The sequence below is a fragment of the Ovis canadensis genome, chromosome 21, assembly GCF_042477335.2.
Source record: "Ovis canadensis isolate MfBH-ARS-UI-01 breed Bighorn chromosome 21, ARS-UI_OviCan_v2, whole genome shotgun sequence".
NCBI lineage: Eukaryota > Metazoa > Chordata > Mammalia > Artiodactyla > Bovidae > Ovis > Ovis canadensis.
The window spans coordinates 44217434-44241095 of NC_091265.1; the positions used below are offsets into that span (position 1 = coordinate 44217434).

General features: G+C 40.9%; 1 protein-coding gene across 12 annotated transcripts in view; it reads left to right on the top strand.

Moving 5' to 3' along the window:
- The first annotated feature begins 4094 nt into the window (after positions 1–4094).
- The window catches only part of CCDC15 (coiled-coil domain containing 15), a 48044-nt gene continuing 28476 nt past the window's right edge, over positions 4095–23662 (top strand). For 7 of the 12 annotated variants that reach the window (XR_011251909.1, XR_011251910.1, XR_011251906.1 and 4 more), the window contains exons 1-9: positions 4095–4215; positions 4774–4962; positions 7129–7278; positions 7838–8029; positions 13654–13767; positions 17222–17341; positions 19398–19514; positions 19782–20285; positions 21171–21293. Coding sequence is in view for 6 of the 12 variants with exons in the window: in XM_069566379.1 (XP_069422480.1) it covers positions 4783–4962; positions 7129–7278; positions 7838–8029; positions 13654–13767; positions 17222–17341; positions 19398–19514; positions 19782–20285; positions 21171–21293 (1500 nt within the window). In the remaining 6 variants the exon portion in view is untranslated. Of the gene's footprint in view, positions 4410–4773; positions 4963–7128; positions 7279–7837; positions 8030–13653; positions 13768–17221; positions 17342–19397; positions 19515–19781; positions 20286–21170; positions 21294–23662 lie in introns of all 12 variants that reach the window. The other 5 variants (XR_011251908.1, XM_069566380.1, XM_069566384.1 and 2 more) reach the window with 3 other exon arrangements.

Genomic DNA, 23662 nt, shown 5'->3' on the forward strand with positions numbered 1-23662 from the left:
ATTGGAGGATAATTGCCCTACAATGTTGGGTTTCCTTCTTGTTACTTGATTACTCAGTGCTATCTAGAAACCATTTGTTTTTTAATTCTGTTATTTATAAAAATGGAGCTCCTTTTTCTCTGCTTCGTCCTTCACTTTGACTCTGATGTTAGGCTATGCCATGCACTAATTTGCCAGCTACACTCATTCACCAGCCTCCAGGTCTTTTCCTGGAATTCCCTGAAGACTTGCTTCTGGCTCTCACCAACACTATTCTGGTCATGGATCTTGCTGATTTCAATAACCTCAGGGATAATCCATTCAGTGCCCTTACCCTCATTTCTCTGACCTCTTCTGCAGCAATTTTGTTCTTCTACTTCAGCACTCTCTCCCTTGGTCACACCATAGACTTTGACAGTACCGATATTGCGGTTTCAAGAATCTTGAGATCACCACCTATTTTAAAAATAGGTATTTATTTATTTATTTGGCTGCATCACATCTTTGTTGTGGCATGTGAGATCTTTAGTTGAGACCCACGAACTCTTAGTTGTGGCATGTGGGACCTAGTTCGCTGATCAGGGATGGAACCTGTGCCCCCTACATTGGGAGCTGGGAATCTTAGCCATTGGACCACCAGGGAAGTCCCTCAACCACCTCTAATTTTTTCAGTGCATCTCACTCTAACAAACCTTAGACACCCCCCCCCCCCACTGGACCCTACAAGGTCTCGATCCTGCCAACTTTACCAGGTCCCTTATCTACTTAGTAGCTTCCCTGGTGGCTCATATGGTAAAGAATTTTCTTGCAGTGCAAGAGACCCGAGTTCGAACCCTGGATTGGGAAATTCCCCTGGAGAAGGGAATGGCGATCCACTCCAGTATTCTTGCCTGGAGAATTCTATGGACAGAGGAGCCTGACGGGCTACAGCCAATGGGATCGCAAAGAGTCGGACATGACTGAGTGACTAAGCACACAAACAAATATGGGAAAGGGTGACAAGTAGGTAAGATGATTTTTAATCACTCAGTCATGTCCGACTCTTTGCAGTCCCATGGACTGTAGCCTTCTAGGCTCCTCTGTCCATGGGGATTCTCAGGCAAGAATACTGGAGCGGTTCGCCCTGCACTCCTTCAGGGGATCTTCCCTACCCAGGGATTGAACCCAGGTCTCCGGCATTGCAAGCGGATTCTTTACCATCTGAGCCACCAGGGAAGTTTCAATTCCATGGTCAGTCATTAATTACTCCCTTGCACTCATCTTTAACTCTCTTGCACCTTTCTTGCTTGTAATAGTTTAGTAAAACCTCAACCCTGGTTAAAATTAAAACCTCCACCTATGATTATGCCTGTAACCATGCAACTGAAGGAAAAGCCTCAAACATGCTGACTAGTCTTACTTTAAATTCATAATCATGAACCTCACATGGGTCCTTAAGGCCATCTGGCAACTGTACATGTTTCTAGTTCATACTTCTACTCTTCTGGACAACTATTTTATACCTTTTCAAAGGTCCAGCATCTCTTTTTTTCTATTTTATTCATTGATGAATTTGCTTTCTATTGGTAATAGTTATGTCTTTCTGTGTAACCAGTTACCTCAGTATCTAGCATCTTGAAACAACAAATATTATCTCACAAAGTTTCTGGCTGGATACTCTGGCTCGGGGTCTTTTATGAGATTGCAGTCAAGTTGTTGGCCAAGACTGCAGTCTCTGAAGACTTGACTGGGGCTGGAGGATCCACTTCCAAGATCATTCACCAGGCTGTTGGCAAGAGCCTTCAGTTCACTGCCATGTGGTCCTTTTTATATGACTTCTCATGACATAAATGGCTTCCCCCAGAGCAAGCGTTGGGAACGAGTGAGAATCACAGCAAGAGTGAGAGATGGAGAGAATGAGAGTACATGGTGGAGAGAATGAGAGTACATGGTGGAGAGAAAGAAACACAGCATTTTTTTTATAACCTAATTTCTAGTGACATGTCATATACTGTTGGTCACACAGAACAATTCAACACAGTGTGTACAGTGTGAAAGGGGACTACACAGGGTGTGAATACCAGGAGGTGGGGATCATTAGAGTCAGCTAACAAAAATACTATTTTACAGAGAAAACAGAGCAATCAGAAAAGAACTTCCACAAGCTCCCACTGCCATATTAGCCAATTACCAGTATATATTCTATTTCACTGCTAGTGGTATAATGAACTCTCTCTCCTGCTATCTAAGGCCAATCCCTCCAACTGTTCACTAGATCCATTCCCTCTTGTTCATTACCTCCTGTTTCCTCTTACCCACTTAAGGACACAGATACAAAAATTCCCCCATCTCTCTCCTGCATTGTCAGTTTTCTTTTGTTTACTGGATAGTTAGCATCAGCAGAGCACGTGGACTGCAACATTAAAGAAAGGAATCCCATGTTCCTATCTTTCAGATACACATTTTCTCTGCATCACTTTACAATTCAACTCATTGTAAGAGTTGTCTAAAATGGCTGTCTCCAATCTTCCTCCCTCTCTATGTCTACCCAACAGCCTTTTGATCTCAAGCTACCCCCAAAACACTGCTCTTATAAAAGTTATCTATGACCTCCATGTGGTTCAATCCAATAGTTAAATTTCAGTCATCATCTTATTTGACCTATCAGAATTTAACACAGGTTAAATTCCTCTTCAATAAAACATTTTCTTCAAGGTATTACACGCTCCTGGTTTTCTTCCTAGGCTTACTGGCTGATCCTTCCAATCTCTTTGCATTCCCCTCTTCTTCCCAGCCTGTTTAATGTGAGGAAGCCCAAGGGCTCAGGTTCTCAGCCAGGCAGGCACCCACTCTGGAGCGATTGTACTTGCTGTTCACTTTGCTTGGAACTTTTAGAAAGCTCTCCAGTGAAAATCGGCTTGTTCCGCTAGTCCATGGAAATTTGCATTGGAGTCTTTGCTCAAAATTACCTCAGTGAAGCCTTCTCTGGTCATCCTATCTAAAATTTCATCTCCCCTATCCTCTGACACACTTTTTATCCTCATCCTCAGCTTTTAATCTACAATGCTCATCACCTAGACACATTTGTTTATTTATTCATGAGTCTATGCTGTTATTTCTCATCATCACTTCCATGAACAAGGGATATTTATCTGTTTTTGTTCACTACTATACATTCCCAGTGCCTAAAACAGTACTGGTATATAAAAATCTCTCAATTATGATAAGTTACATGAAAGAACGCATGGGTATCTCAAAGGGATAATGAAGTGTCCCTGGGTTATACCAAAGTTTGGAGCAGACAGGGAGACCACTCAGGAGGCTACCATATTTATGCATAAGAGCATGTATGATATAGCACTACTAATGTAAGCAGGTGTATAAAGGATGAGCATGATTGACAACTGGCTTGAAAAGTGTTAGTTGCTGAGTCCTGCCCAACTATTTAGGACCTCATGGACTGTAGGCTGCCAGGTTCCTCTGTCCATGGGACTTTCCAGGCAAGAATACTGGAGTGGGTGCCATTTCCTTCTCAGGGGATCTTCCCGAAGGGACTGAACCTTGGTCTCTTGCACTACAGGCAGATTCTTTATGGTCTGAGCTGCTGGCTTAGTTCATTCCTGAAGGAAGCCCTGCCAGGCCCGCCTTCGCCCATCCTTTTCCTGTGCTTCCTTCAATTAGGCCCCTGGCCAGCTCAGTTATGGGCTTCTCTGATGGTTCAGTGGTAAAGAAGCCGCCTGCCAAGGACACCCGGTCCGATCCCCCCTGTTGGGAAGATTCCCTGGAGAAGGAAATGTCAACCCACTCCAGGGCTCTTGCCTAGGAAATCCCACAGACAGAGGAGCCTAGCGGGCTACAGTCAGTGAGATCGCAAAAGAGTCAGACACGACTTAGCAACAACAACACGCTCAGTCAACCCGCTTTTCAGCCCCAAACACTCCTTTTCCTGAAGATGCCGGACGTCCCTGGTGCTGGGATATTCGAGGCACCGCCGGCAGACCCACATTTCTGCTGGCCGGTTTCCCAGGCGCCGTGTGGACCCACCCAGGCCGCACCCATTCCACCAGCATTCACAAGTCCCGCCCCCTCAGAGAGACGAAGCGGAGGTGACGCACATCGGGAGCGCTAAACCCCGCCCCTCACGCTTTCCCAGTCCCCGAGAGATGACGCAAGCCCGGTAGAGGCGGGTACGAGGCCGCCGAGGAGCTGGGTGGAGCGGCGCGGCGCGGACTTCCCCAAAGCGGCGGTTTACTGGCGGTAGTTACCTTAGTATCCACGTTAGCTTGAGTTGTGGCCGGCTGCGATCGATACTACTAGGCCGGTGCAGTCTCAGCCAGAGTGTGACCCCGAGGCCTGAGAAACAGGATTTTCTCTGGTCCGGAACTCCCTGGCGATCAGCGTTGCCCCCATAACCGGATACCAGTTATTTGAACTTTCGTCTTCAGACCCAGGTTCCCACCCCGCACCCTCCCAGTCCCATCGCGCTCCCGCTGCTACGCTCTTTCCTCCCTTTCCCATGTCGCTGCGCCACCAATGGCACAGTTTCCTCCTCACAGTCAGGTTGTTGTTTGACCCCCGCTCTCCTCTGTGTTGCTTTTCGAGGGCGATCTTGAAACTTCCTTCCTTTATAACACTTATTTTGTATCTTCCCTTTTCCCTTCTTTTCCCCCTTCCTTCCTTCGCCAGAATCTTAGTCAGAGTACGGCCTCCTGCAAGGCTTCCCTCATTTTCAGAAGTCTGTGGCACAGGTGTTAGGGAATTGAGTTTTTAAGGTGGTCGTTTTAAGATTTTGAGCTTTTCCTCTCTCCTAACCAGGAGTCATAGATGCCAAGAAGTATGGCCCCCCTCAAGAAGCCTCGAAATACCACGAAGTTGCCCCTGGCTTTAAACCCCTTGAAGAGCAAGGACGTGTTGGCAGTGCTGGCTGAGAGGAACCAGGCTATAGTACCCGTTGGGGCCTGGGTGGAGCCTGCCCCACCAGATAGTTCAGAAGTCCCGGCAGCTGTGAGTGTCAGTTTGATGCCAATGTGGTGGCATCTTTCTTTCCCTAATTCCTTGTGCTCGAAAAAGCAGTCTGGGGATGCCGTTTGTATTCCGTCATAAATAGTTATGGTTTTGCTTTAGGGTTATTGAACAAATATGTAGTTGTTAATTATCATGCAAAGATGTTTAGTTGTTTCTAAAATGTGGTACACTCTTAATTTTGGTTTACACTTGAAAGCCGCAATTTGGAACCAGTCATGCACTTCAGGAATATGTTTGGTAATCTCAAGGTGAGGGCAAAAGAGGGCAGACAGACAATGGGAATGAAGGAAAGAGGCGCCGGTGGCTTCAGTTTGTCTGGTCTTGAGTTAACCTGAGTCACTTGTCCAGACTTGATATATATATCTCTCCTTTGGAACTGTGTTACCTAATTATTCATTGATACTTGTACATTCTGCTCTCTGGTACATATGTTCTAGAACAGTTTATGGGACAGATTTTTTGGAACTCATAATTTTAATTGGAATTTAATTTCACTTGATTTTGAGAATTTAGAGACTGTGAAATAATTTGAGGCACCCCTCAGAATTAGAATTTGGTATCACTGTGTTAGAAGAAGGGATAGACAGGAGGTATGATGGGTTTATTTAATTTGGAGACTCGTTATGGAAGAGAGACATAGTCAAGAGAAGAGCAATACAGTATAGGACATAAGTGTTGGAGTCAGAGAACATTCTAGCTTTGCTCCTTGCCAGCTGTAGGATCTTTGGCAGCTACTAAAGATGAATGTTTCTGAGCCTGTTTCCTCATCTTTCATGTAAGAGATAAGAATACCTAGTATTGGAGCTAGTTTTGAGGATTCAGTAATATGAGTTAAAGTGTTTTTGCTAATAGGTCTTTACTCATGGTGACTACTATTATTTTCATTCTTTGCTATTCAGAGCACTGAGAGGAAGTGAACAATGATCAAGGACTCAAATGTAATAAAATGTTCCAGATTGTTTTGGAATTAAGCATTATATAAATATTGAGTACCTTTGTATTCTAGGCTCCATTACAGTAGGGGAAACAAAGGAGAATGAAATACATTTCTTGCCCTCAAAGGATTCATAATCTAATAGGGAGTTAAGAATTATTGTACTCAATGTTAGTAAGGAAGAGAGGTGGTGGGTGGTGGTGGTGGTGTAGTCGCTCAGTTGTGTCTGACTCTTGGGACTCCATGGACTGTAGCCTGCCAGGCTCCTCTGTCTATGGGATTTGGAGTGGGTTGCCATTTCCTTCTCCAAGAATGAGAGGAGATGGGTATTGGATGTTCTTGAAGATTGAGTAGGCCTTTTCTAGGTAGAAATGACAGGAAGGACATGCTTGGTTAAAAATGCAGCGTAATTCTCGTTTTATAATAGCACATAGTGGGTGAGTGGTGAGCCGTCTGATATGTTAGTGTTAGTTTCACAGTTGTGCCAGACTCTTTGCGACCCCATGGACTGTTAGCCCACCAGGCTCTGTCCATAGAATTCTCCAGGCAAGAATGTTGGAGTGGGTAGCCACTCACTTCTTCAGGGAATCTTCCCTATCCAGGGATTGAACCCAGGTCTCCTGCATTGCAGGCGGATTCTTTACCATCTGAGCCACCAGGGAAGTCGAGCAATCTGATATATGTGGACTATTTTACTCACTTTAAAAAATGAAACACAAGATAGGTTTGAATTAGTTCATTAAGAATTAATGAAGATACTTTTAGTTCTCAGTACATGAAAAATTAAGATTTGGTTTTTGTGCTAACAGATTCTAAGTTTTAGTTTGTGATTTGGTTTAAGTTCTTGGTACTCACTTGAGCTTCCCTGGTGACTCAGATGGTAAAGAATCCACCTGCAATGCAGGAGACCTGGGTTCAATCCCTGGTTTGGGAAGATCCCCTGGAGGAGGGCATGATAATCCCCATGGACAAAGGACCTTGGTGGGCTACAGTCCATGGGCTCGCAAAGAGTCAGCCACGACATAGTGACCAAGTGCAGCACAGCTATGTCTAGATTATCAGCTCTGAACTACTGTGACTTCTTTACTGTACAGGGAATTTTGGATTATAGAACTAAAGTATTTTTTTCGGGGTTGTATCCTGACCACTTTGTGTTTACAGTAGGCAACTAGTGGGACAGTACATTTATTTTCTATCTTTCATCTTTAAAGACTTCAGCATATATAATTGAAGAAGAACTGAAGGAGCAGCTAAGAAAGAAGCAGGAAGCTCTGAAGCGTTTTCAGAGACAAGTCAAAAGCCGAGTAAATCAGCAAATCAGGCTGAGAAAAAAGCAACAACTTCAGCGGTCTTATGAAGCTGTAAGTTCAAAACTGAGCCTGAATAAAGATTGGATGGAACATGTGTTTGTTATGGGAAATGCTATTAAGCAATAACAGAATCACCTTTTTTGAGCCCAGGCTTAGTATAGTCTGATTAACTAGTGAGGGCAGTAGATTTGTAGGCAGAGAACCTGTTGTTTCTGTTTTCCTGTGTTGTTCTGACTACCTCTTTTGCTTTCACCAAATAGTTATAAATAATGTCAGAGTTTGGGTTGGGGTTTGAATTCTGGCTTTGCTCCTTACTAGCTATGTGACCTTGGGCCAAGTGCTTAAATTCTCTCAGCTATGGTTTCTTTATCTGTGAAGTGGGGATATAATACTTGTCTCACAGTGTTGTTTTGAAAATTAGATAATGTAGATTATTAGCACCCAGTAGGTGCCTGGTAAATGTTAGCTCCTTTGCCAACTAAAAGTCCCCGTCCCTCTCCCTAGCCCCGGTTTTAAGACTTTTGGGCTGCTTGTAGATATTAGTTGATTATACTGGGCTGGGGGGAATCACTTTCACAAGAGGAATCTCACTCTTCCTTCCTTCATGTAGGCAGAGAAAGAAGGCTCAATAGCCATGTACTCTTCAGATCTAGCACACTTAACTCCTAAAAGAACGAGCGTTTTTCCAAGCAATTTGAATGCTGCTATTGGAAGGGCCAGATTGCCTCCTCCCCACATGCTTGAGGGTGGAATAGAAGACAGAGAGAATCAGAATGAACTGTTCCAACAACAAGCCCAGGCTGTAAGTACATATTCATTTTATTTATGTTTCTGGTTTTTTCTTTTTTTTAGATATATAACATACCTGGCCTGTGATGAAGAGATTAGGAGTCACATCGACTTCGATTTTTATCACCTCCCCCCCCCCCTTTTTTTACCTTTGTAAAGTGAAGATTAATGGGACGATGTTTATTTTTAATATATTTTTAAAATTATATGAGAGTCCTTTGGACAGCAAGAGGATCAAATCAGACAATCCTAAAGGAAATCAACCCTGAATATTCAGTGGAAGGACTGAAGCTGAAGCTGAAGCTCCACTACTTTGGCCACCTGATGTGAAGAGCCAACTCACTAGAAAAGACCCTGATGGCTGAGAAAGGTTGAGGACAGGAAGAGAAGGGGGAGACAGAGGATGAGATGGTTGGATAGCATCACTGAGTCAATGGATATGAGTTTGAGCAAACTCCAGGAGATTGTGAAGGACAGGGAAGCCTGCGTGCTATAGTCCATGGGGTTGCAAAGAGTTGGACATGACTTAGTGACTGAACAATAGCAATAATTTATATTTATTGATTAGCCACTTATGATACTAAAGTATTAGAGTTCAAAACTCACGAGAAAAAGCTTTAGGTCAAAGAACGTAGATTTTCCAATTATACTTAAGTTGTTATGGGTAAGTGACTCTCAGTTTACAGCATATGGACAAAAGTGATTCCTAACCTCTATTCCACAAAGATTCAGTACGTATATGGGAATTCCCGTGACTGTTTTTGTTTCTTTTTTCTGTCCCTCCGTCTGATTATCACAGTGAATTGATCTGTAAGTCAAGTAATAATAAGTAAACTCTAAATTGACATACTCACAAATTTTTAATGTAACTTTTCAGTGATTGACTTTGAATACCTAATATTTAAAAATTAACCACCATGCGTAGCTCCAGCCACTCAGGTCACTTGACGCCATCTAATCAGCACCCCCACCCTGCTTAGTGTACCTTGGTTTCTGTTCAGTTGATCACGTTCTTCAACTTGGTTGTGGGAATAATCCTTCGTCTTATCATTTTATTTTATTTCATTTTATTTAGTTCTACAAGTTTATTGCTACCAACTAATCTCCCTCCACCCTCCTCACGCGTGTGCTCAGTCATGGAACCCCATGGACTGCAGCCCGCCAGACTCCTCTGTCCACTGACTTTTCCAGGCAAGAATACTGGAGTGGGTTGGCATTTCCTTCTCCTATCTTATCCTTTTAAAATGTAATCCAGAGGGTTAGTAAGAGGAGAAAAAAAATGTGGAAAGTTATGATTATATGAAAATAAAAGTTGTGTGATGCTAACAAGCTTGGTCATAAATATGAAGCAAATCTTTTTGTGCTGTTAGGATAAATAGAGAAAGTTTTATAAGTACATGTGTGTTAAAATACTTTTTTAAAAGATTTTTTTCTCTTTCCCAGACTATGACTTTTTCTTGTTATTGTTTGGCTTATAGTCATCATTTTTTATTTTCTTTTAAATATTATGAACAATTTACCGAGCCAGTATTTCTTGAGCCAGACACTGCATAAAGTACGAAGGATAAAGCATTGACCAAGACAGACACAGCCTTTGCTTTCATGGTGCTTGTAGCTATAAATCCCATTAGAGTGAGGCTTGTACTTCATCTGTTCAGTTCAGTTCAGTTCAGTCACTCAGTCGTGTCTGACTCTGCAACCCTGTGAATCGCAGCACACCAGGCCTCCCTGTCCATCACCAACTCCTGGAGTTCACTCAGACTCACGTCCATCGAGTCCATGATGCCATCCAGCCATCTCATCCTCTGTCGTCCCCTTCTCCTCCTGCCCCCAATCCCTTCCAACATCAAAGTCTTTTCCAGTGAGTCAACTCTTCACATGAGGTGGCCAAAGTACTGGAGTTTCAGCTTTAGCATCATTCCTTCCAAAGAAATCCCAGGGCTGATCTTCAGAATGGACTGGTTGGATCTCCTTGCAGTCCAAGGGACTCTCAAGAGTCTTCTCCCAACACCACAGTTCAAAAGCATCAATTCTTCTGCACTCAGCCTTCAGGACGCATCAGTCCACAGATATTTGAATATACTGTGTGTGTTAAGCATTGTAGGGATACTAATGATATGTGAAATAGGACCTTTCATGGGTTTACATTTCCAAGTAGAGATACAAAGCTAACAGACTCCTAATCTGTTGGTTAATAATATGGAAATATATGCTGCATTTGGTGATAAATTTGTGCAGTGGAAGTTCAAGAATGTTTTAATTCTAAAGAAATAGTTGGGGAAGAATTCTTGGAGGAGGTGGAATTGAGCTGTATATTTTGAACTGGTAAACTGAGTTGAATTGGTAAATTCAAAAGAATTTTAAGATAGGAACAGTAAAAAGTCTAGAATATAGAAGTTTTTATACCCTGTTTTTTTTGGGGGGGGGGGGCGGGGGCGGGGCCTGGACCTTGGAGCTTGTAGAATCTTGTTCCCTGACCTGGGATCAAATCCATGCTGCTTGCTGTAGAAGCAAGGAGTCCTAACCATTAGACCACCAGGGAAGTCCCGACCCTGTTTTTTTCTTAAAAGAAGATGAGCTACTGAGGAATATTCAGTGACTTAAACTACTCTAAGCCTATAAACTTGTTTATGCAATCTGTGACAATAGAAGCTCAATTTTTTTTAAAAAAATCTTACTGTTTCTGTTGCACTTTCTATCCACTAGATGTCACTAAGAACTAGACAGTGAGACAGTGTCCAAAGCACTAACTCCTTTGGGACAGTTCCAGGCAAACTGGGACAGCTGGTCACCCTGTCTCTCCATGTGTTCATGCTTCTTTACTTACTTTTCTACTACTAACTGGTATTCTCATCATCACAGCTCCAAAACTTTTACAAATTATGTAAAATGAACATTTAACAAATAGGGGGATTTGTAAGCCCACAAACTTAGTGGCTTAAAGTGACAAAAACTTTTTCTCTCACAGTTGTGGACACCAGAAGTCCAAAATCAGTTTCACTGAGCCAAAATCAAAGTGTCTGCAGGGATATGCTCCTTTCTACAGATTCTAGGTTAAATTTGTTCTTTGACTTTTTGAGCTTTCGGTGTCTGCTGGCACTCCTTAGCTTGTGGCCACATCAAACCAATCTTTGGCTCCATCTTCACATCACCTTTTTTGTATGTCTGGTTTTCCTCTATCTGTTTTATAAAAGCCACTTATGGTGGCTTTTAGTGCTGGTCTAGATAATCCAAGATTATGTCTTCTCAAGATCCTCAACTTAATCACATGTGCAAAGGCCCTTTCTCCCTGTAAAGTAACAATTACAAGTCTAAGGAATTAAGACCTGATACCTTTGTGTGCATGCTAAGTTGCTTCAGTTATGTCCAACTCTTTGGGACACCATGGACTATAGCCTGCCAGGCTCCTCTGTCTGTGGGATTTTCCAGGCAAAAATACTGGGTGGGTTGCCACACTCTTCTCCAAGGGGTCTTCCTGATCGAGGAATCAAACCTACATCTCTTGTACATCCTGCATTAGCAGATGGGTTCTTTACCATTGATGACACCTGGGAAGCCCCTTGATATCTTTGGGTGACTGTTACTCAGCATACTACATCCTAATAGCAGGTCATTGAAAGGGCTTCTGGGTTGATTTAATGACAGAGAAACTGAATGTTAGGTATAGTGCAATTGCTGGACCAGTTGAAATATCCTGCTTAAGGGACTAAAAGCAATCTGCAATTCTAATAGAGGTTGGACTTGATGGAAAAAGAAGAATACGTAACTCTTATTTTAAATCTGTCACACCAAATATTTTGCATCCTTGGTCCCATTATACAGGGCAGTGATGTCTGCCATACCTGACAATGAGTTAAAGCAGGCGTTTGTGGCTCTGTACTTTTTCATAACTTCAACTGCAAATATACTGTGTCTTTTTGCATTGTAATTAACTCTGTCTTGGGGAGTTGGTGATGGACAGGGAAGCCTGGCATGCTGCAATTCATGGGGTCGTAAAGAGTCGGACACAACTGAGCGACTGAACTGAACTGACCCCTTTAGCTACTCTACTAACTAAATTTAGCTACTCTATGGTGAAGTCGCTCAGTCGTGTCTGACTCTGCGACCGCATGGACTGTAGCCCACCAGGCTTCTCAGTCTATGGAATTTTCCAGGCAAGAATACTGGAGTGGGTTGCCATTTCCTTCTCCAGGGGATCTTCCCAACCCAGGGATTGAACCCTGGTCTCCCGCACTGCAGGCAGATGCTTTACAGTCTGAGCCACCAGGGAAGCCCAGCTACTCTACTCTAACTAAATTTAAAAGTCCTCCTTTTAATAGAATAAAGTATAATGTTTCAAGCTGGTTTCTCTGGCTAGAGATATAGACCTTCTTAGAAGCAAGGTCAAAACAGAGGTAATATGCTGTAAGGAAACTGGACTGGTAACAAGAGAGAATTTTCATCTCTAGTCACTGTTAGTAAATACCATAAAATATTTGTTATTCATATCTGTAAACCATAATCATTATTTCCCTTTAAGGAAGAAATGATGTCATTAAACTTTCGCTGGATGGGTTGAAATTGGTCCTGGCTTTGCCATAATTTTACTGAATTGTATAGGGATCCACTTTGCTGGGTTTTCCTTAAAGGAATATTCTGTGCAAATATGTGAATATAAAATAGGCAGTGCTTCTCTGAAAAAGAAATCAAAGTAGGTGCTTGCTGAAATTGCTAGGTAGAAATAAGGAATAAGCACAAAATTAACATATTTGATATTAATACTTATTACTAATTGTTGTCTAGAGTACTTGAAACAAATTGGTTCTGTTGAGATGTTTGAATTTGTGTTTAAAATTAATGTAGGAAGGCTTCCTGGAAGAAGACATTTGAGAAAAGACAAATAAGTACAGTCTTCAAATGTTACAGGTGAAGAAGGAACCCATGTAAATAAGAAAAAGCAATTTTAGGGAACTAGGAGTGATAAAAGTGATCAGGCATGCAAGGACCGGTTGAAGAAATAACTCTTTATTAAGAAGATAGATAAAAGGTAAAGAATATATCTGCTGAATCATTTCCAAATTCAGATCTTTAGGTTCTAATATTTTTGTGTACTTACTTAATATACTGCTAAGTCACTTCAGTCATGGCCGACTCTGTGTGACCCCATAGACAGCAGCCCATCAGGCTCCCCCATCCCTGGGATTCTCCAGGCAAGAACACTGGAGTGAGTTGCCATTTCCTTCTCCAGTGCATGAAAGTGAAAGGTGAAAGTGAAGTCGCTCAGTCGTGTCCGACTCTTCGCGACCCCATGCACTGCAGCCTACCAGGCTCCTCCGCCCATGGGATTTTCCAGGCAAGAGTACTGGAGTGGGGTGCCATTGCCTTCTCCAACTTACTTAATATAAAGCATACATTATTAAAAAATGATTTGAGTAACAGCACTTAAATCAAGTTATGAAATGCAGTCTCTTAGAATAATAAAACAGTGTTGTAAAAGCTTATCAGCACATCAGAAAGTCGTCTTTGCAGGTAATCCTCTGGTCTCAGGTCTGGCATTTTTTAATAATAGGGGCCTGTTTTCTTGTTGGAACACTTAGTGAATCTGGTATTAAGACTTTAGCCTGTTTTTGTTTTCTTTTTTCCCCTTTTCCTTGGCAGCTTAGTCAAAGCATGAAACAAGCACGTCACCGGCTGGCATCGTTTAAAACTGTGTATCAGAAAGATGCACCAGAGTTTCCAGATGCTAGAAAGAAAAGCTTTCCCACCCAGGAGGTAACTTAAGTTCTCATGAGTTGTTTCTAAAAATACAGGTAAAAAATTGGATAAAGATTAATTTATACCTCAGCATTATTTAGAACTGAAAAATAATTGGAAATGACCTTAATTTTCCAATAGTAGGGAGTGGTCTACAAACATGATATATCCGTATATAGCTGTTATCAAAAATATGCTTTCGAAGGATATTTGAAGCCTAGGGAAAGTGTTTGTGATATAAAGGTAAGTGGAAAAAGTAGGATATAAAATTAGATATAGTATAAGCTCAATTTTAAAAATTCATCCAATAAATATTTATGGACTATCTGTAGTTGCCAGGCATTGTTCTAGAAGCAGAACTTAACAATGATGAAAAGATCCCTCAAGGAGCTCCTGTGCTAGTAGGGAAGCATATTCTTAAAAAAGCACGTAAATACAGAATATTATTTCCAATGATAAGTGTAAAGCAAAATATCGAGATGGGGAGAGAACGCTATGTGCATAGACAAAGGCCTGAAAAGAAATGACCCAAGAGGTTCATGCTGATTATTTCTGGGTAGTGTTATTACAAGTGATTTTTTTTTCTTTTTTTTTAATCATAGAAATCTTCCATAGTGTATATATTTTAAATTTTAATCAGGAAGGAAGAGGTCAATGGCATTTTTTAAAAAGAAAGAAACTCTCTTGTTTTTTTGGATTTTTTTTTTTTTTCGCCATACCAAACAGCATGAGGAACTTCCCTGACCAGGAATTGAACCTGTGCCTTCTGTAGGAGAAGCATGGAGTCTTAACCACTAGACCACCAGGGAAGTCCAGAAAGAAATTCTTTTGTTTCAAAATATAGAATAACTTTCTGGACGTCCCTGGTATATATTTTACCATAGTGAAAATGAAGACTGTGATTGCAGTGAGAAAAGCTATAAAGTTAGATCAGATTGGAACCTAAATATTAAGTTAGATTTAAAAGAATATTTAAAGCTATGCTTATAAAATTACGTTGTTTTGGTGTCTCCTTATTTCCATGTTCACAAATTTGGATCCTAAACCCGTATATTTCCCTATGTTTACTTAATTTTCGCATTAGTTTCAAGTTTTGATAGGCAGCATTGATAAAATGGATTATTAATCAGTCATTTTTTACTCTTTTTTTGGTACCTTTATCAGCTGTCTCTTGTTTAGTTCTCAGTTTTCCTATGTAATTAGTATTTTTTTTAACATTTTCCTAGATTGCATATATGTTTATATTTTATTTTTGTATTTTTCCCTTAAGTATCTCAGTGCAACCAGCAACCATCAAAGACACGCCTCTATGTTTGTAGTTAGTAGAATACTTCCTCTATAGTGATAATTAAGAAACTTGTAGTTAAATATGGACTTCCCTGTAGCTCAGATGGTAAAGAATCTGCCTGTAATGCAAGAGACCTGGGTTTGATCACTGGATCAGGAAGATCCCTGGAGAAGGAAAGTAGCAATCCACTGCAGTATTCTTGCCTGGAGAATCCCGTGGACAGAGGAGCCTGGCGGGCTACAGTCCATGTGGTCACAAACAGTTGGACATGGCTAAGTGACTGGCACACATAGTTAAATATAAAAAGCAAGTAGGCATGGGTGTGCCTAATATTGCATTCCATCTTAGATGCATCAAGTGTGGTTACCTCTAGGATTGCATTATTGTGACTCAAGACACAGTTTCATTTGTAACTAAATTCTTGACTTGGTTTCTTGACAATTTTCATACCTCTTCCACAGATTTGACAGTACTGTAGTTTTGGTCCGTAAGACTGACTTCCCGGAACTGCTAAAAGGAGATGGTTGGACCCAGTTTATTTAAACCAGAAAAAGAAGGATGACCAGATCCTAGAGACTGATACTTTATATTGTGCAGAACATATTCCAACCTTTCAATTGATGTTTTTCCAAAAAGAGTACTGTTCCTAGGTCTGACTGAAATAATTATCCAGTAGAAGAAAGGAGGTTAAGTCTGATATAACATCCTTGTATAAACCAGTTTTATACGTCAAAGGTGCCATTTAAGTGTAGTTCATTATGATAATGATGACTGGTCTAGCTGCTTGCTTTCAAATAATGCCTGTGCTGTCTCAGATAAAGTACCACAAACAAATCTATGCCATATAATTGACAGTGAATTTTTTCTTATCAAGTATGTAGTCTTTGCTTTAAATCTGAACAGTTCTACCCACTCAGTTGTGAGCAGGAGGAATCTGCTGGTCAGAAAGAACAGCCTATAACCCAGTTGAGCTCTGGTTTCATTTGCTTATTAGACTTATTTTTACTGCCATTAGAATCTGTCTGGTTGTCACTGTTGCTCTAGATTTAGAGATACACGTAGAAGATAGGTTTGTTTGCCCGCTGTTAGGTCACCAAGACAAAATTATAAGCATTCTGAAGTTGTTACTGGCTAGGATAGGGGCAAATTGCAAAGAAAGTTAAAGTATTCTACTATCTTATATCACTCCTTACGTTTGTTAGGTAAATTATTTGTTTGTATACTTGAAATAGAACTCTCTATTCTGTATTATCAATAACCTCAGATATGTAGATGACACCACCCTTATGGCAGAAAGTGAAGAGGAGCTAAAAATCCTCCTGATGAAAGTGAAAGAAGAGAGTGAAAAAGTTGGCTTAAAGCTCAACATTCAGAAAACGAAGATCATGGCATCTGGTCCCATCACTTCATGGGAAATAGATGGGGGAACAGTGGAAACAGTATCAGACTTTATTTTTGGGGGCTCCAAAATCACTGCAGATGGTGACTGCAGCCATGAAATTAAAAGACGCTTACTCTTTGGAAGGAAAGTTATCTAGTTACCAACCTAGACAGCATATTGAAAAGCAGAGATATTACTTTGCCAACAAAGGTCCGTCTAGTCAAGGCTATGGTTTTTCCTGTGGTCATGTATGGATGTGAGAGTTAGACTGTGAAGAAAGCTGAGTGCCGAAGAATTGATGCTTTTGAAGTGTGGTGTTGGAGAAGACTCTTGAGAGTCCCTTGGACTGCAAGGAGATCCAGCCAGTCCATTCTGAAAGAGATCAGCCCTGGGTGTTCTTTGGAAGGACTGATGCTAAAGCTGAAACTCTAGTACTTTGGCCACCTCATGTGAAGAGTTGACTCATTGGAAAAGACTCTGATGCTGGGAGGGATTAGGGGCAGGAGGAAAGGGGGATGACAGAGGATGAGATGGCTGGATGGCATCACCGACTCGATGCATGTGAGTCTGAGTGAACTCCGGGAGTTGGTGATGGACAGGGAGGCCTGGCATGCTGCAATTCATGGGGTCGCAAAGAGTTGGACACGACTGAGCAACTGAACTGAACTGAACTGATTCTGTGATTCTGTATTAGATTACCATAAACTGCTAAGATTGTATCAGATAGTTCACAAAAACTCAACTTAGTGTTATGAGCATATTGCTTTCTCTAGACCATTTGTATTAATTTTTCTTTTTTGCAGAAAGCACTTTGTAGGAAGCCATCATTTACCAGGATAAATATAGGCGTAAGAGAACTGCCCTTGGAGGTCCATCAAGGTCTTTTAACTCCTGCAGATTACCAGAAATTTATGGATGATCAGGTAGGTAAATATAAAGAGTAGAGGGGAAAAAAGATGCCCTGTTAGAACTAACCATACAAGATGGACTTAAGTTTTGGGATTATAATATCCAGTAGTTTTTTTTTCTAACAGTTTTATTGAGCTATAATTCACATACCACACAATTCACCTACTTTAAAGTGTACCCTTCAGTGTTTTTTGGTGTATTCACAGGATTGTGCAACCATCATGTGAAGTCGCTCAGTCATGTCTGATGCTTTGCGATCCCATGGACTGTAACCTGACAGGCTTCTCTGTCCATGGGATTTTCCAGGCAAGAGTACTGGAGTGGGGTGCCATGTGCAGCCATCACCACAATCTAATTTAGAAGATTCTCATTATCCCTAAAAGAAACACTGTACCCATTAACTGTCACTCCCTAGTCCCTTCCTGTTTCTATCCCCAGAACTAAACAACCACTAAACTACTTTCTGTCTCTGTAGATTTGCATATTCTGGGCATTTCATGTAAATGTGTGTTTCATATAAATGGAATAGTATAAAATGGGGCTTTTGTGACTGACTTCTTTTACTTTGCTTAATGTATTCAGAGTTTATCCACCTTGTAGCATGTATCAGTACATCAGTATATTACACTTGGTATATCCATTCATCAGTTAATAGACATTTGGATTGTTTCCACTTAGCTTTTATGCATAGTTGTGCTATAAGCAGTTAGATGTATTTGTGTGAACATTCATTTCTCTAGTTATGGAATTTCTGGATCACATGATAACTATGCCTGTTATTTTGAGGAACTGTCAAGCTGCTTTCCATTAGCAATATATGAGGTTTCCAGTTTCTCCACATCCTCTTCAATCCTTGTTGTTGCCCATCTTTTTATAGCCTCCTAAGTAGGTTTGGAGTGGTATCTCACCATACTTTCAATTTGTATTTTCCTGATGACTAGTGATCTTGAGTATCTTTTCATTTGCTTATTGCCCATTTATTTATCTCTCATGAAGAAAAATCTGTGTTCAGATGCAGTGCCATTTTTAAGTTGGGTTGTCTTTTTATTATCAAGTTGTAAGAATTCTTTTGGCTTCCCTGTGGCTCAGCGATAAGGGATCCACCTGCAGTGCAGGAGACACAGCTTTGATCTCTGAGTTGGGAAGATTCCCTGGAGAAGGAAATGGCAACCCACTCCAGTATTCTTGCCTGGGAAATCCCATGGACAGAGGAGCCTGGCGGGCTACAGTCCAGGGGGTTGGACTCTACTTAGTGAATAAACAAAAACAAAATTCTTCATATATTCTGAATGCAGATCCTAAAGTTACATGATTTGCAGGTATTTTCTCCCATTCTCTGGGTTGTTATTTCATTTTTTTGTGTTTATGTGTGTGAGAAGCCTCTTTATTGGGGTACCTTCCTTTATTGGTGTAAGAACAAAAGTTCCAAATTAACCATGTCACTGCTTTATTCTCATAATAGATTTTTTTTCTCCAATTCTTTTCAAATTTTAGACTCATTTGTGAATATATCTTTCTACATTAAAACTACTCCTCAACTCACAAAGACCCCACTTACCTTTGATTTCTATGGACACATTTTCAATTACTCATTTTATCCACTACACAAAAATCCCACCATTTTGTAAGCAGTTTAAAGGCCCTCAAATGACTCTCCACCAATTCATCAAAAGAAAATTACCAAAATACAAATCTTTTTAAAACAATAAAAAATTTCTGTTTCCAAAACCATATTTATAAGACTGACATTCCCTCAACATAACAATGAAATTGCACCAACATTGCCATCAATGTAAATATTCATTTCACTTTCTTAATGCTATCATTTTTTAGCACAAAATTTTTAGGTTTGGTGTCGTCTAATTTTTGCTACTTGTGCTATGGTGTAGTATCTATTAAACCATCACTTAATTCTACATAAGAATTTTATAGTTCTAGCTCTTATAATCCATATGGAGTTTTTTTTATATATAGTGTGAAGAAGAATTCTAACTTAATTCTTTTACATGCATTCTTGTTTCTACCTGTAACATTTGTTTGTTTTTCCATTTTTGTTTGTATGTTCTTTAGGAACCTGAGGAATCTTCATCTGTTATGATAGATAAGAAAGGGAAAAAGCATTTGTCTTGGGGGGACCAGGAGACTCTCCTTCCTGAAGACAAAGATATACCTTTCAGCAGAGTTCAGGTAAAGCAGAGGGAAGGGAGATGGTATAATATAAATGAAAGTAATTATGATTTGGACTTGAGCTGTTGGTATTCTTGTGCCTGGTTTGGGATTGTAGATTCAGATTCTGTTGAGTTGAGCAAAGACTGTAATTTTGCGTTTTATCTTAGTAATGTTCGGTTTGGTTTGACTGCCATATCCTTTTAAGATTATTTTAGGAATCTCACAGAAAACCTGAGTGTTACTGCTACTTGGCATTCTATATTCAATGTTTCTGTTCACTTTTAGAAAGTACAATTCAAAACCCCACTATTTGATGTGATGGAAGAGGAAGAAGTAAAGCAATTACATCAGGACGTTTTGCCAGAAACCCAGGATTATCTTCCAGAAGCCCAGGGGGATTTGACAAGTGTCCTCGATGTTGAGTGGGAAGCCCAGCGCTGTGAGCCGAGACTCAGTACCCAGCATATCGACCTGGAAGACCACACTGTTGAGGCCAAAGCCCAGGCCATTAAGACAAAAACTAAGAGTGGTATGCTGAAAGACACGACTGTTGGACTAGAAGATGGGGATATTGCCTTGGAAGTGCAAGATTTTCCACTCCAAAATCAGACTTTTCTACCCACAGATGAGCACATTCTCCCCAAAGACCAGAATGTTCTACCGAAATGTCAGGACCAGGATTTTCTACCTGAAGACCAGTGTGTTTTACCCAAAGACCAATGTGTTCTCCCCAAAGACCAGAATATTCAACCCAAATGTCAGGACCAGGATTTTCTACCCAGCAATCAGGTAAAATAAAGTGGAAAGAAGATAACAACAAAAGAAATAAGCATGTTAAGGCTTGTAGTGCGATTTGCAAGAACTATTGCAGCTGATTTAGAGAGTCATAGTTGGGGAAAAGATAACTTGCCTGATTGATTTCTCACATGTCCAGCATTCTTATTAATGTTAAACTTCTTAGCAGCAGCATATTACGCCTGTCTGGACAATTTACTTTTTAAAAAAACTTTCTTTGTCAGGTAAAATATTTCTCACAGCTGTCATCTGTTTTGAGAGCTGAAAGATGGGAAAAAAGAGTAGACCGCTAGTGTCCAACAGTATTTTTAACCCAGGTCCCAAGGCCAGCCCTCCAGCAGAGATTGATTAGACTAAGAGGAAAAGAAAGGGATCAACAGGAAGTAAATTACTTAGGGCTGTGGCTAGGCTTATGTGGCATAGTGTATTAACTTATTCTCTAAGATGATGGCCTCAGTTAATTATTGATTACCTTGTGTTTCTTAACTGAACAACTGCTATTTTATATTTGTTCTTTTTTAGAGAGCAGATTTGAAGCCAGCAGTATCAATGTTGATAGGTAGGAGTCAGGGAGAGGTGTTTCCTGTGGATATCCATCAGGATCTTTTACACAGGCATGAAGATGAGGCCTTCATCAGTGGCAAGGTAGAGCAGAAAAAGGAGAGAACATGAGGAATTGCATTATTTGGGCTTAGTTTGGAACTTTTCAAGATTGTTCTCAGATTTCAAGAAGTGTGGTTTGTGTTTTATTACATATTGTTTCACATTATCTGGAGTTGAAAAAATTACTGTAAGGTTCCTAATAAAGCCTGGACTATTATTTCATGTTGCTTCCATTGAACAATTGACAATATATGGGTTTTTTTTTTTGTCTTTTAGAAGGTATGCTTCAAGGAGACATATTGTGATATGATGAATGAGAAAGGAAGAAAAGAGTTTTCTCTGGAAAGTTATCAATATCTGCCTCCTAAACTTCAGGACCAGGCCTCCATCAGAGATCAGGTAGAGTCCAGTCAAAAATCCCATGGACGGAGGAGCCTGGTAGGCTCCAGTCCATGGGGTCACTAAGAGTTGGGCACGACTGAATGACTTCACTTTCACTTTTGACTTTCATGAATTGGAGAAAGAAATGGCAACCCACTCCAGCATTCTTGCTGGGAGAATCCCAGGGACAGAGGAGCCTAGTGGGCTGCTGTCTGTGGGGTCGCACAGAGTCAGACACGACTGAAGCGACTTAGCAGTAGCAGCAAACTTCAGGACCAGGCCTCCATCAGAGATCAGGTAGAGCTCAATCAAAAAGATATAGATGGGGGACTTCCCTGGTGGTCCAGTGGGCTTCCATTGTGGCTCAGACTGTAAAGAGTCTGCCTGAAATGCGAGAGATCTGGGTTCTATCCCTGGGTTGGGAAGATCCCCTGGCAGAGGAAATAGCAACCCACTCTAGTATTCTTGCCTGGAGAAGCCCATGCACAGAGGAGCCTGGCGGGCTACAGTCCATGAGGTCGCAGAGTTGGACACAACTGAGTGACAACACTATTCCAGTGGTTAAGACTCTGCACTTCCACTGCAGGGGTGCAATGCAGTCCTTGATTGGGGAACTAAGATCTCACATGCTCCGAGGTGTGCCCCTCCTCCCCACCCTGCAAAAAAAGAAGAGACATAGATGGAAAATAAAGTAACTGGATTTTATACATTTCCAACAACTGGTAATGTGAAATATAGAATCAGACCCTTGTTTAGTGAACTGTATCAGTCAAAGCAGTTCTGTCATTCAGAAGGCTGATAAATCACACTTGTATTCTTATTGCGGAATCAGACTATTTTAATTTATTAAGATTATGCTGTAACTTTTGGTGAGGCATTATTCCCACAGGTATACTGCTCTTACATGAACAATGTAGGGGAATTAGCAGATCCTAAATTACTTAAAATTTGAGGGGGTTGTCAGACTGTTCTGTGAATGTTTCGGGATTAAAAAGTAAGATCTATAGAGTTGGGTTAAAAGTTTAACATCCCTGTTCAAACTAAAATGTATCAGAATACCCTCATGTGGTACCATTTCCCTGGCATTCTCACTGAAGCCCAGAGTGTTAAGGTTAGCATGTTGCCCTGGTTAGACGATTTGTTTTCTGTGTTTGTCGGTTCTTTTAAACGTATTTCTGAAACAACTGTCATCTCTAATGCGAGAAGAAAGATGAATTGACTCTGGGGTGACATCAGTACATTCAACCTAAAATGTAAGACCACCTCCCTCCCTGCAGAGGGCCCGTAGAGCAGAAGACAGTGGGCACGCTATCTGCTTTCTAAAAAAGTCACTGCAGGTGGTGACTGCAGCCATGAAATCAAAAGACGCTTGCTCCTTGGAAGGAAAGTTATGACCAACCTGGACAGCATATTAAAGAGCAGACATATTACTTTACCAACAAAGGTCCATCTAGTCAAAGCTATGGTTTTCCCAGTAGCCATGTATGGATGTGAGAGTTGGACTATAAAGAAAGCTGAGCACTGAAGAATTGATGCTTTTGAACTGTGGTGTTGGAGAAGACTCTTGAGAGTCCCTTCGACTGCAAGGAGATCCAACCAGTCAATCCTAAAGGAAATCAGTACTGAATATTCATTGGAAGAACTGATGCTGAAGCTGAAACTCCAATACTTTGGCCACCTGATGCGAAGAGCTGACTCATTTGAAAAGACCCTGATGCTGGGCAAGATTGAAGGCAGGAGGAGAAGGGGACAATAGAGGATGAGATGGTTGAATGGCATCACTGACTTAATGGACATGAGTTTGAATAAACTCTGGGAGTTGGCGATGGACAGGGAGACCTGGTGTGTTGCATTCCATGGGGTCGCAAAGAGTTGGACATGACTGAGCGACTGAACTGAACTGAACTGAGATTACTTAAGATTTGGGCTAGAGCTTGTCAAGCTAGCTTGTATGTAGGTTGCATAGAATTAAAGCTTCTGGCATTAGACTAAGAGTATGATGTCTTCAGTTATTTCAAAATGTGTCAAATCTAAAGAGAGTCCAGGTGACAAAGCATATGTCTGTCATTTGGGCCAAATAAGAGATAGATTTTACTTGTATAATATTGATTGGTTGTCAGTAAATAGTTCTTAGTAAACTCAAGTCCTTCAGTAAATTTGGCTTTGAACATTTAGTCTTCTATACATTGAAGGAATTCTACTCTTGGGCAGCTGAAGCAGTACACCAAAGCCAGACATCCAGTTTACAGACCAATTATGATGAAGAACAAAACAAGCTGTTTGCCACTCACAGCTTCCCAGACTTCACCACTTCTGTTGTTTGTGCACGGAATTATCAGGGACACTGAGTAAGCGTCCTTAAGGGAAGTGACACAAGCTTGTTTCCT